The 18,566-nt window shown below is 34.3% G+C and overlaps 1 protein-coding gene across 3 annotated transcripts in view; it reads right to left on the reverse strand.

Annotated features, from left to right (window-relative positions):
* LOC149849037 (DNA N(6)-methyladenine demethylase ALKBH1C-like) overlaps window positions 1–17,045 on the reverse strand; it is a 35,810-nt gene extending 18,765 nt beyond the window's left edge. The window contains exons 1-3 of one of the 3 annotated variants that reach the window (XM_089998472.1): window positions 16,923–17,034; window positions 16,721–16,783; window positions 15,726–15,999 (exon numbers count right to left, since the gene is read on the reverse strand). In XM_089998472.1, coding sequence (XP_089854598.1) covers window positions 15,726–15,965 — 240 coding nt within the window. In that variant the 5' untranslated portion in view covers window positions 15,966–15,999; window positions 16,721–16,783; window positions 16,923–17,034. Of the gene's footprint in view, window positions 1–15,725; window positions 16,784–16,922 lie in introns of all 3 variants that reach the window. The other 2 variants (XM_089998464.1, XM_089998458.1) reach the window with 2 other exon arrangements.
* Window positions 17,046–18,566: the final 1,521 nt, after the last annotated feature.

Here is an 18,566-nt window from a genome sequence, read left to right on the forward strand (position 1 = left end):
ATAAACTATCATTTACAAGAACATAAAGTGGAAAACTACAAGTTGCCTTGGACCTCTAGTGGTCCACGAAAGGGTGGTGACGGGGCAATGTTAGTTATAGAGGCAGAGTTTTTTTATGAAGTTGTATCATCATGTATGTAAAGTAATATGTGATATTCAGATAAGGAATCCTTAGGTCCTAACTCTCCAATCTCCATCTGTCTTGAAAGAAATCCCTGCTTTTAGATGCATAGAATTCTTTGTTAATTGGGTTTATAGACTAGAATGCTTTGTTGTTTGATTTATATACTATAACAGTTATTTGTTCAAAAGATCTTTCCTGACAATCCATGGGAAAGATGTATTATTCAGTACAAAAGTGAATATGTGTGTGTGAAATACCCAAAAAATCAAATTTCAAACATCTCAGAACTCGCCCGAGTCAGGCCGAGTCAAGCCGAGTCTGGACGAGTCAGCAGCCGAGTTTTCGTAGCCTGAGTTAAGCTTGCCGGGTTGACTCGCTGGAGGGCCGAGCCGAGCCGAGTCACCGAGTTGACTCGGCGAGTTTTAAAACACTGCCTGAGAGTACCTTTTTGTAAATAACCTAGCCTTGTACCTTTCCAATGACCCATCACTTTTTATTTTAATTTTAAAAACCCACCTATATCCAATCATTTTCTATCGTAAGAAGAAATTTTACCTCCCAAGTATTAGCCTTATGTAAAGTTTCTAGTTCTAAATTCATAGCATCAACCCATTCTTGAATGTGTTTGGCTTCCCTATAATTTGAAGATTCATGACATGAATGTATAGCCAGAAGGCAAGATCTGTAATTAGGAGAGAAAGATTCATAGGACACAAATCTATTTGGGGGTCTAAAAAGACATTGAGTTCTCCTAAGACTAGGTTCCTCTACTTCCAGTGTTTCACTATATCTATTAAGTGCACATGAATGCTCCCCATAATGTAAAATTTCATGAGTAGGATCCCTATCAACACTTTGATTATTGTTCAACTCCACATTATCATAAACATCATCAATATGCTCATTAGAAGCAGCAATTTCAACATTATTATTTTGATTAGGCAATAAATCAAACAAGAAAGCATACTTGGATTCACCTTTAGATTCTTGAAGATCAAATCCTTTTTCGTTTTCAAGAAAGGTGACATTTCTAGTAAAATAAAGCTCATCATTCTTTAAGTCATAACACCGATAGCCATTTTTATTATCGGCATATCCAAGAAACACGCATTCAATCACCAAATCAAATGACTCATTAGTCAAAGACTTTATAGATCCAAAATGGAGCATTTTCATTTTACCAGGTATACTATCATTACAAATGAAATCTTTTTCTCATATATCTTTCCAAAAACAGAAAAAGAGATCATTTTGATATACTTGGGTGTCCTAATCTTTTATGCCAAAGGTCTAAATCATTTTCTTTGGCATACTTACAAAAAGTGTCTTTAGAAAGATATAAAGAATCTATATAATAAAGATCTCTATGGCCTTGCCCAATCAGCTTTCAATCCTTACATGAGAAGAAGACCTTGTTAAAAAGTGTATATATATATATATATATATATTCTTTTATATATATGATATATATATATATATTTATATAATATTTTTTTCCTTTTTTTCTTTTTCTTTTTAATATCTAGTTCTATTTGAGCTAGACTTAAACTAGTCAACATATTGTTGACTAGTTTGAGAGCGGTTGGAGCTAGTCCAACGACTATAAATAGAGCCATTGGACTAGCTTCAACGACTCTCTTGTGCTTCTCTTAACTCTATTTCAAGAGCTCATTCATGTGTATAAATAGAGGTCATCCCCCTCAAATTGTATAAATGTTTTTAAGCATTTTATGTGAAGTTAAATAAAGATTATTCATTTTATTCTTGTGCCTTTTTATTTGTGCCCTTTTGTGGGTTTTAGATAATGTTTTTTTTATAGACACTTGTTGTCAACATGTGTTCTTGTTGAAGGCTGGTATTTCATTACATGGTATCAGAGCTTGGAAGCTCTTGGAGTTTTTTTTTTTACGTTGTTGCCTCGTTTTCCATGCCTTTGAAGCAAGAAGAAAACTCTTCCTCCGTTCATGAATCAAGTGTTCTTATGCTTGCATAGTTGGAGAAAAGAGTGGTTTGTTAGTTCATGTGATCATTGACTTCTCTCAAAGATCGTAGAACCGTGATTATGTTATTGTTCTTTCTCTCATTTTTTTTCTTTCTTTGTCTCTCATCTTCTTTTTCCTCTCTTTTTCACCCTTGTAAGAATGAATGAAAATGATAGTCACTATCATGCCCCATAAAATTAAATGATATCAATTATGTAATGTGGGCTTCAATTATAAAGCACTACATTTGGGGAAAGGAGTTGTGGGGGTTAGTAGATTCTGATCCGAAACCAAAACTAATTATCACCAAAATAGAAAATGGGAAAGAAGTACCTCCCACAAAAGAAGAAAAGACTAAGGCCTTAGCCACATAGAAGAAAAAATGGAAAGAATGGAGTATGGCAAGATCATGTATTGGCTAATTAATAATGTAGATATCAAAAAAATGCTCAAAGTTTTGAAAAATTTGAGCATGCCGATAAAGCTTGGGAATACCTTAAAAATATATATTCTCTTAAAGATATTGCATATGTGTGCAATTTACAATACAAGGTACAAACTATGACCAAAGGCGACAAAAGTATTAGAGAATATTATAACGAGTTGTCTGAACTTTGGGAAGAATTGGCTCTTCTTGATCCAAAATGGCATTGCCTCGAAGATATCGAGCTTTGCCAAAAGCAACTTGATATGGAGCACTTTTAACAATTTGTGAATGGTTTGAGGCCGAAATTCGAAATCACCAAATCAACTCTTCTACATAGAGGAAAAGTTCTCTCTATTGTTGATACTATTAAAAAATTAACTATGGAGGAGAATCGGCTAAAGAAACATACTTCAAAAAATGAAGATGATTTTGTTCTAGCAGTATCTAGACTAAGACTTATATGCGTACCTATAGACCACCTCATTTTGGAAGACAAATCAATGATTATGACAAAAAGAAAGTGATTTGCCACCATTGTCATGAACGGGACATTATAGGCCTCAATGCCCTAAATTAAGAAGAGATGAAAAGAAAGTAGCTTCGGTTGGCTCATTACAAGAGTCAAAAGATCAAAGCAATGTATTTATGGTACAACTAATAGAAATACTTCAACCTCTTCTCAAAGGAGCATCTTCATCTTCATCAACTATAGCCTCAACTGGAGCCGCAGTTTCATCCTTCTCTAATCTCGGTAAATCTCCTTGGCTTCTTGACTTTGGTGCTTCTTTTCATATGACCCAAAATAGTGATATTTTGACTGAATGTCATAATAACTCAAGTGTACCAAATGTTTTCACGGGCGATGGTATATCTCTTGAAATAAAAGGAATAGGTAATTTCAAAAAATTTCAAAACTTCAAAAGCTTTTTTATTCCAAAAGTTAGACATATTCCCAAGTTAAATTTAAATCTTTTATCTGTTTCTCAAATATCAAATCATGAATGTAATATCTCCTCTTCTGATGGTTGTTGGGTACAGGATCGCCAATCAGGGAAGTTGATTGAGGAAGGCCATAGAAAAGGAGGTCTCTACTATATGATTTTTTTGTAATTACCCAAGGATACTTTTTGTTATAATGTTCAAAAATTGGATTTAAATTTGTGGCACAAAAGACTTGGTTATCCTCGTATATCCAAAATCCAATATTTTTCAAGATTAGAAAAAATTTGTAGTTCTAAAAATTTTACTTGTAAAGATTATATTCTTGGTAAAATAAAGAGATTACCATTTCATGACATGCCTTTTGTTTCCTCTAGGCCACTTGAGTTGACACATTGAGATGTTTAGGGTCCTGCACTGGTCATATCAAAAGATAAATATACATATTATGTGATTTTTCTAGGCATACTTGGATTTACTTTCTTAAACATAAATCTAAAGTTTTCTTACACTTTCAAACATTTTACAAAATAGTCAAAAACAAATTTCAAAATGATATTTTCATTTTAAGTACCGATTAGGGGGAGAATTTTTATCAAAATAATTTAAGGATTATCTCAATTTACATGGCATCACACACCAAAGATCTTGTCCTTACACACCACAAAAAAATGGTTTGGTCGAACGAAAACACAGACACATTATAGAAACTGCGAGGACCTTATTAATAGCAAAGCAAGTTCCAAAAGAATTTTGGGCTGAAGCAGCCCTAACTGCCACCTATCTTATTAACAGAATGTCATCTTTCTCATTAAAAAACATAACTCCAATTGAAAAACTTGTTAAATTATCTCCTGATTACTCCAGATTAAGAGTTTTTGGATGCAAATATTTTGTTTTCACTAACAGAAATGATAAACTTACTCCCCATGCTATCTCTTGTGATTTTTTAGGTTATACAGATAATAAAAAACGGTAATAGATGTTTTGACCCTCAATAAAAAATTATATATTTCAAGAAATGTCTTTTTTAGAAAAAAAAATTATTTTGAAAATGCTAAGGAAGTAACTGAGTATTCCTTTCTATTAGATTTAACTTCGAAGTATGATAGTTGTGATTATGAATATAACCCAAATGATGATCAAGATATGCTAGATTCAGAATAAAACCTTGAGAATGTATTTAATGAAGAGCAAACCCAAAAAGACACCGATTATTTACAATAATACTCCAGGCATAAGGATCTCAATCTTCCATGTGCCCTAGAAAAATATTCTGAAGCGCAAATCAGAAGGTGATCTAGAATTTCTAAACCTCCTGCTAAATTTGTATCATACGAATCTTTTTTCCAAAACTATAGGGCATTCATTGCATTAATACACTCATACATAGAACCTTCAACCTATGCTCAAACCAAAGAATATTCTGAATGGGTAGAAGCCATGACAGTAGAATTAGAAGCCTTAGAAAAAGTTAACACTTGGACTATTCAAAACATTATACAAGGAAAGAAACACATAGGATACAGGTGGGTATACAAGGTTAAAACCAAGAGTGATGGAACTCTTGAAAGATATAAAGCCAGATTAGTTGTCATTGGATACTCTCAAGAGTATGGCAAAGATTAGAAAGAAACTTTTGCTCCAGTTGCTAAGATGACAACAGTTAGGACTTTAGTAGTAGCCTTAGCTTCTATTAGAAAATAACTTATACTTCAAATGGATGTCAAAAATGTCTTTCTTAATGAAAACTTAGTTGAAAAAGTCTATATGGAAGCACCACCTGGTATAAGTATTCCTAAGGGTAAAGTTCATCGTTTAAATAAAGCTCTTTATGGTCTTAAACAGACACCAAAAGCTTGGTATGAAAGATTTAGTCATGTTATGATCGATATTGGATTCAGATCTTGTTTGACTGACACTATTTTGTTTGTTAAGATTTCTAATACAGGTATTATTATTCTCCTTCTTTATATAGATGACATGATCATTATCGGAGAAGACAAACAGGGAATTGAAAATATTAAAAAGCTTCTTAAAAATCATTTTGAAATGACTGATCTGGATTCATTGGGATATTTTTTAGGAATTGAAGTTGCTTATTCTCCTAGAAGGTATCTATTATCTTAATCTAAATTTGCTTTTGATATTATTTTCAAGTTTGGAACCACAGATGATAAGAGAGTTGATATTCTTGAGGTTATAACACCAAAATGTGAATTGATGATAGAGAACCTCTTGAAGATCTTGCTCCTTACAGATTTGAGCACTTTCCTACATCTCAATCACTTGACCTGATATAGCACACGTTGTATGCACAACTAGTCAATTTTAGCATGCTTCCACTTCTATTCACTTGAAAACAGTTTTGTGTATTATTAGATACATTAAATCTTCTCTTTCTTGAGGCCTTTTCTTGTTTGCTTTATCTTCATTAGATTTAATTGATTATACTGATGTTGATTGGAGAGGTGATCCCAATAACAAACAGTCAACCACTGATTTTTGTGTTTTCTTAGGAAAATCCTTAATTTTGAAGCAGTGCAAGAAGCAGCAGAAGGTCTCTCTTTCGTTAATAGAAGCTGAATATTGAGCTATGGCAACCACAACTATAGAGGTAGTCTGGCTGAGAAGACTGATGGTTGATATGGAAGTTGAAGTGACAAAAGTATCACGCATGTACTGTGACAACAAGAATGTGATATACATAGCCAGCAATCGGATATTTCATAAACGCACCAAACATATTGAAATGGATTGTCATTGCGTCAGAGAGGAGTATCTACATGGGACTATTTATCTACTTTATGTTACCTCAGAATATCAATTAGCAGATTTCTTCACCAAACCTCTCGCCACTCTTAAATTTTATTTCCTCTTACATGTCATTGTACCATAAGTTTGAGGGAGAGTGTTAAAAAGTGTATATATATATATATATTAATAGTACATACCAATGTATATACACATAATATATATGTATATTATATATATATATAATATTTTTTCTTTATTTATTTTTCTTTTTAGTATCTAGTTTCATTCGAACTAGACTTAAACTAGTCATCTGAGTCGTTGGACTAGCTCCAATGACTCTATTGTGCTTCTCTTAGCTCTATTCCAAGAGCTCATCTATGTGTATAAATAGGGGTCATCCCCCTCTAATTGTATAAATGTTTTTTAAGCATTTTATGTGAAGTTAATTAAAGATTATTCATTTTATCTTTGTGCCTTCTTATTTGTGCCCTTTTGTGGGTTTTGGTTAATGTGTCTTTTATAGACACTTGTCAACATTTGTGTTCTTATTGAAGGTTGGTATTTCATTATAGACCTTACACCCATAATCAAAATTTTAAGAAACCGATAAAAGGTTAAGTTTTGGAATGACTAACTTTTGGACAAAAAATTCTTTGGAATCTTTTGAAATGGTTTTCATATTTTTTATACTTCTAACATTAAGAGAGGCACCATCGGCAGTGGATACACATGAAAAATAAGAATTAGTGCAATCAAAAAGTAGAGATTCACTAGGTGTCGTAAGAAATGAAGCTCCCAAATTCAAATCCAAGAAGTCTTACCTGGAGGAGAAGATGTAGACAAGGCAACACCGAACGTTGATGGGGTAGCTTTTAGATATTGTTGAATAGCCTCCGCAAGTTAAGCATGTCTCTTCTCGTTTGGGAGCTTATTTACTTATTGCGGCTACCTTCTTTTTTAGTTTAGGGCATTCCGGTCTTATGTGCCTTGATTCATTACAAAATGACAAACAATTCTCCTTCCTCTCCATTATATTTTTCTCAAAATCTCCTTTTCTCAAAATGAGGAGGTTTATATATCCTCACATGGTTCTCAAGCCTTGAAACGGCAAGAACCTCTTCGTTTGACTTATGCATGCCAAGTCTTATCTCTGCTTGACACGCTTCGACAAGAGCTTCACTTATGGGAGGAGGTGCAGTTTTATGAAGAAGAGATAGTCGTACTTGTTCAAATTCTGGTCTAAGGCCATATAAGAAAGAGAAAAGATTCTCTTTCAAGTTGTCTTTGTCTCATGTCTATTATCGATACTTATCATTTGGGTTCAATCATGGCTAGTTCATTCCATATAAGAGATAAGAGATCATAGTAGTCTCTAACACTTTTATCTCCTTGTTCGGTAGTACATACCTTTTCTTGGAGAAAATATTGGCAGGTCATATGTTTTTGAATGAATGTATTCTTGAAGAAGACCCATGTGTCACATGCTTTCTTGAATTAGATAATATTGGTCGCAATTTTGAGTTTCATAGTATTCATAAACCATGAAAGGATTTGAGCATTTGTTGCTTCCCAATCCTCTAACTTATCTTGATAATCTTTCAAAGCTTGCTCCTTTTCTTCACCGGAGAGTGCTTTCACTTGATCTCCTTTCCTTGTGAGCTTCAATTGAGGTTCGGAAATGGACTCACTAACAAAACCCCATAACTTCTTCTCTTTGATGTGGTTTTTCATGGCGGTTGACCATAATAAATAGTTATTTTCATTAAGCTTGAAGGAGATTACGAAAAACTCTCTTTCACCCATGTTCACGATCAAGGAGATAAGTCTTGTAGGAACTTGATGATGATTACTACCAAGAAAGAAGCTTAATAGAAAAAAAAATTCAAATTACAAGAGCCTAAGATGAAATAAGCAAAACTACAATGCATGGCCGCTAAGGGCTACAAGAAATCACAAACACAAAGTGATCGCTAATGAACCAAGTACAATCTCACAAAGGAGATACACAATAACACTTCACAAAAGAGCCAAAGGTAAAAAATATGAATGTATTAATTCACAAAATGCCTAGACAAACATTAACTTTACAAGGAGAGAAGGTGCCTTTAAATAGGCACAAACATGGGCTGGTCCAAGCCCAACAGTTACTTTTGATAAAAAGGAAAAACATAAAAACAAGAAAAACAAAAATGGACATTTACATAACAACCCCTAATAGATTGACCCTATTACAAGAATGGAAAGACTAAAACACCTCTCTATATAATATAATATATATATAACTATATATATAGTTATATATATATATATATACACACGTAAAAATGTCTTCAAAAAGACAACATACATAAGAACACTAAGTTCTTAATGAGAAACACATGCACAAAGGCACAATAAGAACACTTTGAACAAATGTGCACGAAGGCACAATACATTCAAGAGAGCACAAATGCACAAAGGCATAAAAAATATGATTCTTTATTGAAGAAATGAGAGAGCTTTTGCTAAAAAGCTTTAATATTACAAAGGAGGAAGACCCCTATTTATAATGCCCAAATGGAGACCTTGGAGGGGCTCCATATAGACGTTGGAGCCCAACGTGTATATGTGGGCCCCCCAAAGCTAGAAAGAAGGGAAAAAAAGAAAAAAGAAAAAAGAAAGAAAAGAAAGAAGAAAAAATAAAAGAAGAAAAATTACAAACATATTCCAAGGAGAATATGCATAAAATATAGAAATAACAGTTTTACCCTTAAAGGGTATTACAAAAATTATAATATATATATATATATATATATATATATATATATTTAGAATACATTTTAACATCCTCCCTCAAACTTACTGTATGATGACCGAAAGTTTGCTAAAAAAAATTGAATCTAAGGAAACAGATCGCCTTAGTGAAAAAGTCCGCCAGTTGGTATTCCGATGTCATATAAGGTAGATCAATGACATTCTTTAGATATTTTTCTCTAACATAGTGGCAGTCTATCTCAATATGCTTCGTGCGCTCATGAAAGATGTGATTCTTTGCAATATATATTATACTTTTGTTGTCACAGCATAGCTTGGTAGGCTCTTGAACACAAACTCCCATATCTTCCAATAACTGCCGAATCCAAACAATTTTCATGGTTGTAGTTGTCATGGCTCGATACTCAGCCTCCGTAGAAGATAGGGACACCTGTTGTTTCTTACATCTCCGTGAAACCAAAGATTTACCTAAAAAAATACAAAAACCAGTAATGGAGTGATAGTTATTTGGGTCACCTCCCCAATCAAAGTCAGTATCGGCAATTAAATTTAACTCAGAAGATGAAGATAGAAATACTTCCTTATTTATATACTCTTTCACATATCTGATAATCCGAAGAACAGCACTCATATGAACTGATTTAGGTGCACGTTGAAATTGGCTTACAACATGCACTGCATGAGAGATATCAGGTTTGGTGATGCTAAGATACATCAATGAACCAACCAGTTGCTTGTAAGGAGTAGGATTTCTAAAGGAATCCCATCATCAATTTTCATCTTTGTCCCTACTACTTCAAGAGTTTCACAAGTTTTGTCATCTGAGATACCTAACTTGTCAATGACCTCACAAGCTTTGGGACAAAAAATAACCCCTATGATAATAGGCGACTTCAATGCCCAGAAAATATGTCAAAAAACTTAAATCTGACATTTCAAATTTTTTCGTTAGAGTAGACTTGATGTTCTTCATTCCTACTGCATCATCACTTGTGATCAATATATCATCAACATATAATAACAAAATTACAATACCTAATTTAGATTTCTTGACAAATAAAGTAGTGTCAGAGTAGCATGAGACAAAACCATTTTCTATCATTATGCTGGTAAATTGATCATACCAAGCCTTGGGAGCTTGTTTCAAACCATAAAGAGTTTTTCGTAGGCGAACCACTTTGTCTTTAGGAATCTCCATACTTGGAGGAGCATCTATATACACTTTTTCGTTAAGATCACCATTCAAAAAAGCATTTTTGACATCCATTTGATAAATGTTCCATTTTTTAATTAAAGCAATAGTAATGAGACATCTAACTGTAACCATACGCGCAATGGGGGCAAATGTCTCATCATAGTCTATTCCATGTTTTTTACTATACCCTTTGGCAACTATGTGTGCTTTGTATCTTTCAAGAGATCCATCACTCTTGATCTTGACTTTAAAAACTCATCTACACCCTATAGTTTTCTTATCACTAGGAAGATTTTGAAATTTCTATGTCTTAGCCTATGTCACAGGGATTCGGCTAGCAGGGTGTTGCGGCACCGGGTGCGGTCAACCCGATCCTGGGTGCGTTGACCGCACCCAGGATCATTTAGGTCCATTTTTTTGGATTTTTTTTTTTTAAAAAAAATTGCCCTATGAAATGGGCTGCGAAATTTTTTTTTTTAAAATTTCTACTGACAGCAGTTGTCTGTCAGCTGCTGACAGCAGCTGTCTGTCAGGGCTGCGAAATTTTTTTAAAAAAAAATTCTGCTGACAGCAGCTCTCTGTCAGGGCTGCGAAATTTTTTTTTAAAAAATTCTGCTGACAGCAGTTGTCTGTCAGGGCTGCGAATTTTTTTTAAAAAAAAATTCTGTTGACAGCAGCTGTCTGTCAGCAGAAAAACCCGGCTCGGGGAACCCCCAACCCCCTTTATATATATATATATATATATATATATATATATATATATATATATATATATATATATTTTACATTTTTGCCCCTGCCGCACCCCCGCACCCGGGTTTTTTGGAAGTGCTGAATCCCCGCACCCGCACCCGCACCCATGTGACATAGGTCTTAGCTTTCCTAAGAGTTCTAAGTTTACTATTCATAGCTTCTCTCAATTCAACACTCTTCTTGGCTTCTTCAAAAATTTTAGGTTTCACGTACGAGTGAATGGCGCTAAGACAAGCTCTATATCTTGGTGGAAATGAATCATAGGATATAAACCTAGAAGAAACTTTTCTAGTCCTTTCAGTTCTTCGAGGATTTATTTCCTGTGAAGAAGTAGATTCACTAGGCTCACTATATTTTTCAATTGCACTTCTAAAAATGCTTTTATTTCTATGGGTATAAGTGATAGGATCACTAGAAGCTCTTTCTTCATTATGATGATCGGTAGATTGATGAGAAGAATTGTTATTTTCTTCTACATTATTATCACTAAGATCATTACATGTGAATTCATCATCACTAGAAACATCATCATCTCTAGACAATAATTCAAACAAGAAGGAATACTCTACATTCTCTTCATAAGGTTCACATTTTTCAAAACCACTAACGTCTTCCAAGAAGGTTACATTTCTAGACATATATAATTTGTCATTCTTAATATCATAACATCGAAACCCTTTTTGAGTTTCGGAATATCCAAGAAATGCACAAAGAATGGCTTTTGGTGAGAGTTTGTCATTTTTATCCGTAAGAACAAAACATTTGCATCCAAAAATTCTCAATCTATTATAGTCGGGTTCTTTTTTATATAATATTTTAAAAGATAAAAATTTATTTAAATTTTTGGATAAAAAACGATTTATAAGATAAACGGATGCAAGGGCCGCCTCAGCCCAAAATCTTTTTGGAATGTTTTGAGAAATAAGGTTCTAGTGGTTTCAATAATATGTCTATGTTTTCTTTTGGCTAAACCATTTTATTGAGGTATTTTAGGACAAGACTTTTGATGAACAATTTTGTAATTTTCAAGATAATTTTTTAACTCATTTGAGAGATATTCAACTCCGGAGTCGGTTCTAAGAATCTTTAAGTTTTCATTAAATTGATTTTTAATCATCATGTGATATTTTTTAATGATGTAAAAACCTCATGTTTATGTTTAAGAAAGTATATCCAACAATATCTAGAGTAATCATCAACAAAAATAACATATGCAAACCCTCCTTTTGATATAACGGGTGTCGGTCCCTATACATCCAAATGAAAAAGTTCAAATGGTTTGGTTGTAAACAGAGATCTTTGTTTAAAAGGCAAACTTCTCATTTTTTCAAGAATACAATCATTATAAGTGAAATCATTTTTACAAAGATCTTTAACAAAATGTAAATAAGAAAGCTTGATGACATTGGGATGCCCAAGTCTTTTGTGCCAAACATTTATATCTTTATGTTGGGCAATATTACAAAAAGAGTTCTTTGGTATTTGAAGAAAATCCACGTAGTATAGATCTCCCTTCCTAGAGCCTTCCCCAATCAACTCCCTGGACCGGCGATCCTGTATCCAACATTTGTTAGATGAAAACTTTATATCACACCCATGGTCCGAGAGTTGAGAGACCGAAAGTAAATTTAAATTTAGTTTTGGTATAAATCTAATTTTAGGAATAAAAACTCCTTGTTTTTCAAGATTTTCAAAATTTTCAATTCCTTTGATTTCAAGAGAAGTCTCATTCGCGGTTGAAACAAAAGATAGAGATACATTTTTTGAATATTCGAAAAGAGAGAAAAATATTTGGAGTCATATGAAGGGAGGCACCCGAATCTAAAAGCCAACAAGTCTTACCGGGAGGAGAGAAGGTTGATATGGCGACCCCGAAAATTGCTCATTTGAGAAGAGGTTGAAGCGCTTCCACGATTTGACTTAAAGATAGAGCTTCATTAGTAGAAGTAGATGGACCTTCTTTCATATGTGGTTGAAATGTAGTAGACATAGCCACCATCTTCTTCCATTTTGGACACACCGGTTTAATGTGTCCCCGTTCTTTGCAAAAATGATATATAATTTTGCTATGATCTCTTCTTCCATTTTGGCCACCATTTTCTGTCTCTCCTTGATTTTTATTTTTAAAATGAGGGGGTTTATATGTTTTCAAGTTATTCCCTAGTCTAGAAATGGCATATGTACCTTCATTTTCTTCTTTGTTTGAGAGCATCACAAGAACACTTAGATTGATCTTGCTCAATCTCATATGAGTTTCTTCTCCACTTGGCTTGGTAAGAACATCTTCAAGTGGTGGAGAAGTGAAAGAAGATAGAAGGGAAGATCATATTTGTTCGAATTCGTGTCTAAGCCCGTTCAAAAAATTAAAAAATTGATCTTTCAATTGCTTGTGTCAAAGCTCAATAGCTTCTCCAGTCCATTTTGGTTCAAACATAGCAAGCTCATCCCAAATAGAAGATAGTTCGACGAAATACTCTCTAATAGTCAATTCTCCTTGTTGAAGGGTCAAAGCCCATTTTTAAAGATAATATTTGTGGGACAAATCCCTTGAGGTATACATCCTCTCAAGATATTCCCATACTTGAGACGCCTTCTTAAATTTCAAGATATTTGCATTAATTCTAGTCTCAACCGAAGAAAAAATCCATGAGAGAATCTTGTAGTTTTTCATCTCCCATTCTTCATGCTTTTTGTTGTACTCTTTAAATGTTTTTGCTCTCTCCTCTCCATCAAGAACATTTATCTCTCCCTTTTTCAACTATAGTAATTTTTTGCTCGGGTTCTGAAATTGTACCTTGGATGTAACCTGAAAGTCTCTTACCCTTGATGTAAGCTCCAATATTACTGGCCCAAACATGATAGTTTGACCCAATAAGCTTGAAACCAAGAGAAAAATGGGAGTCTTTTTCAGCCATTTGAGAAGCTTTTTATGAGAGACAAGAGAAGCCTTTAATAAATAGAGCACTTACTACAACGGGTCTTCTTTATGCTTACTTGTTGTAGCGTGTCTTCACTAGAGGAGGATTGCAAAAGCTCTTCACGCCAAAACACAAGAAAAGAGTGTAGGCACAACTTTTGAGGCGACCACCGTGATGATACGATACACAAGCTATTCTTCTTAGAGACCAAGCTCTGATACCACGTAAAAATGTCTTCAAAGAGACAACATACATACGAACACTAAGTTCTTAATGAAAAACACTTGAACAAATGTGCACAAATAAGAACACTCGAACAAATGTGCACAAAGGCATAATACATTTAAGAGAGCACAAATGCACAAAGGCATAAAAAATATGAATCTTTATTGAAGAAATGAGAGAGCTTTTGCTAAAAAGCTTTAATATTACAAAGGGGGAAGACCCCTATTTATAATGCCCAAATTGAGACCTTGGAGGGGCTCCATATAGACGTTGGAGCCCCTCCAACAGTCACAATTGTGACCGTTGGAGGGGCCCAATGTCTATATGTGGGGCCCCCAAGGCTAGAAAGAAGGAAAAAAAAAAAGAAAGAAGAAAAAGTACAAACATAATCCAAGGAGAATATGCATAAAATGTAGAAATAACAGTTTTACCCTTAAAGGGTATTACAAAAATTATAATATATGTATATATATATATATATATATATTTAGAATACATTTTAACAGTATATATATAATAACAAGTAAACTATATTTTAACAATTTGGTTCCTTTAGTATCAAAGATTCAAAATAGTTATAAATGACAATCAACCAGTAAACAGAAAGTAATAAGGTTGTAATGAGACAAAAGCATTATCATTAAAACAAAAAAATTCAACACAATTCTGTTAAAAATAAAATTGTATTCAAATACCCGATAAGGGTATTTTTGTCTTTTATCATATAGTACAGTCCACTAGGGACTGAAATGTAATTTAGCATTGTAATAAATAAACTGCTCAACAGCCATATTATAACTATTGGGCACAACAGTCCAACTAGACGTTGGACTGCCATTCCAAAGAGCTGGACTGCCTCCCATGTGCTTTGATATTTTTTTCTTTTGAGATTGTATTTGGTCCATTAGTGACCAACCTAAGTGAGTTTATTAAAGCCCTTTATTGGCATTGTGTTTGTTTCACTATTGTTTCATTGTACCTTGTTTCATTACATGGTATCAAAGCTAGGCTCTTGAAAGAAAGAGAATCTCGTGAAGGAAGTGTTCTTCAATCATTGATCATTTTGACTGTTGTGCCCAACAGACATAAATATGATGGTTGTGCCTAACAGTCATAATATGGCTGTTGGGCAGTTTATTTATTACAATGCTAAATTACATTTCAGTCCCTAGTGGATTGTACTATATGATAAAAGACAAAAATACCCTTATCGGGTATTTGAATACAATTTTATTTTTAACAAATTCATGGTAAAACATGAAATCAGGTAATAACGCACCTATGTCATATTAAGAGAAGCTTCTTTTTTATTTTCTTGAGAGGCATGAAAAAAGAATCTTTTTAGAGGCATAGTAGATGGAGCTTATACTACACTAGCATAAGTCTAAGCCCCACCAAAAATGATAAAAGAAACAAAGAACCATAATTTTTTGTTCAATAGAGCTACCAACAAGGATACTCTGGGTTTATGTGCATGTGCATGCACCAAAATGATAAACCCAATAAATGTCTAACACATGAAACAGCAATGCAAAATCAAAGTAAAAATATGTGAATGAATAAGAGAGGATGAAAAACCATAGAGATGGCCCATGGAAGAATGTTTGCAACAAGAAAAACGAAAAAATGGAAAAGGTGGAAAGGAGCGAACCTGTTCAGTGAGACTAAGATACTTCTTTAACAGGATCATCCCAGGCCTCAATACTTGCCATCTAAGACCACTTTTCCTCTGATCAGCTTCATCTTTACATCCTTTATCCTCGATCAGATGAGGACTTGACTTTTGAAGGATGGTGTGGACCCTTCCAGATGGTCCATTGTCAATGCTACAAACAACTGGGGAGGCATCTCCATGGTCATTCTCAAGATCTTCCAATCTAAAGTCCACCATGTTCTTGCAGAAATTTCTGTTAAAGCCCAAGCGGCTAGAAGACAATTCTTTTAGACATCTGAAAGATTTAAAATCAGGGGATGCCTGTATATGAAAAACTTGAAGTTTTAAGTTATAAAATAAATCATTTAGCAACAAACAGAAAGGAAGAAGTAGATAGTGACTATCAAACCATATTATCTGCTACCAGTTGGTATGTACCTTCACCCTTTTCAAGCGTCCAAATACAAGGTGGGAGTCTCTTTCAAATGGAGACAAGAGTATATAGACAATGCAGGTAAATTTTGGTTGAAGACATTTTCTTTAGCTACTTAATTGAAAGTTTTCTCCTTCCTTTAAACTCAAATCCTTCATTGGAAGCAACCAAAAAAAATATATATCATAGATTTTGATTATCTTCAGCCATTTCAGCTAACTTGTTACCATTTCCCCTTCAGGCCCACGTCATTAAAACATAGTTTCAGAGAATCATCCAAGACTAGTAAACTCGGGTCCATAGTCCCAACTTGTAGATTTTCCCAAACTCTTTAATTTGAAAATGAAAGTACTTGGCAACTCAAAGAAACTCTACTGAAAGGCGGAGTGAGTTTGCAGCCTAATGAAGGTTCAACGAATCCTAATAGCAAAAGTTCCAAGCCATAGTAAGTTAAAAATTAAAAGCACAAAAAATGTATGACCATGAAGAAAGTTCACGAATTGTTTCACCTACCTTCACAAGTTGTGGAATCCCATTCGCAACAGGGTTTAGTACCAACCTGAAAATAATGATTGATTGAAGAACTTGGCATCATGGTATATCAATTCATGGAGTGTGGCAACTGGCAACGAATAAATAATCAGAAGCAGAACCCCCACAAGCTTCAAACTACCCCAAATCAATAGAGACAACGAGCAAGTGATAAAACGTGAATCAAGATATGTGAAACAAAGGAAATGGTTGAAAACTAAACAGAGTACCTTCTCCAAAGAGGAACCATCTTGGCAAGAAGGGTTGCAATTGTGGAGTGCATCGTCTCTCTCTCTCTCTCTCTCTCTCTCTCTCTCTCTCAAAATGCAGCGGGTTTATGTAAGGACTGAAATAGGAGGTTCATGCTCGACCAGATACTTTATTTGGTTTTTTAATAGTGGGTCACGTTCGGATCCAAATTGAGATCGGATATTTCGGTTGAATCCTGGATCCGACTTTCATCTGAGGCCCTGTCATGCTGGGCCAGAGGGGCCGCCGGAAAAGAGTAAAATCTATCGGTTGTCATCCAGTCCGGTCCATATCTGTCTGCCTAATTTCAACCAGGATCCAACTGGACCTGACTGAATTTTTTTCTAAATATGAACAAATTTTATTATAAATTACACAGATCTGACTGATAGTATGGGAAGGATCAGGTTCTGAATCAGAGAGAAATTCATATTCATATTTCAAGCACAGTAGCACCTCTATTGTTCAAATGATTGATGGGTCCAGGAAGAGAGGAAAATGGGTGGAGATCAAATGGAACCCAAGCCTATGACTCCTAAAATGGGAAGCAGATCAGGTCATGCTGAACATGAGCGGTTTTGCCCATGCCAACATCGTGGCCGTCTGATTGCATTTTGGATGAATGCCACGTGGTTTTGTTGACTTTTGAGCTTTTTAAAATGCAAATCGGATGGCCATGATGTCGGCATGAGCAAAAAAGCTCATGTTCAGCATGACCTGATCTGCTTCCCCCAAAATGGGTGGAGCTCTCCTCTTTGTCACGTCTATGACTCCGAAAATTTTGCAAAAGCAACCAAGAGATTTAATTGTTCTTGGATGACTCTTTTGACGTAAAGGTTCTTAGAACCAGCTGGATGTGGCCTATGAGGAAGACAAACCACGTTTGTTTGTATCTGAATCCAGTCATGGAAGCAAGTTCGGCCATGGGAGCATGTCTTAACAAAACATAGTTTTGTACGTTATTCAACCAAGAGCACATGGCACGTGGAGCATCGACTAATCGGATGTTGGTTGATAGTAATATCATTATTTGTATACATCCAAATGCTATATTAGTAGTGAGTAATATATAAATGTTTTAACACGTAAGTGAATCACAATGCATTCATAATGAAAAGCTTTAGAGAAAATATAATCTTTATTATACGACATCATCCTAGTGTTATACATTAGAAAAGTTGGTTTCAAATAAAGTATATGAGTTGAAGCAAGATCAATCATATCCTAAATGAGATAAGTCAATGAATCGGTAATTCAAGGAAATGAGCATTATACCCTCAAAAATCTTGAGAACTTAAAATTCTGAGAAATGATGTACTTAAAAGTACAATGATGAAAATTACAAATCAATAATGTTACATAGACGTGCAGATGAATTTTACTCTAGTACACCTAGATGTTCAAGTTTCTTTGACATCTAAACCCACTCAACCCTACAAATACAATTGATGTCACTAGGCTTGGCCAGTATGAAAACCACTTATTATACATAAGCTTGTGACAAATCAAGAAAATATATAAAAGCAATGAATATTATTTTGTGAAAATCTAAACCTCTGAAGCATAAACACAATTATGTGAATTATTACTCAAGTAAAGAGTAATTTTTTGTTGTTTATGAGAGA

Source organism: Nuphar pumila, chromosome 1 (genome assembly GCF_984573655.1).
Source record: "Nuphar pumila chromosome 1, dmNupPumi1.hap1.1, whole genome shotgun sequence".
Classification (NCBI taxonomy): Eukaryota; Viridiplantae; Streptophyta; class Magnoliopsida; order Nymphaeales; family Nymphaeaceae; genus Nuphar; species Nuphar pumila.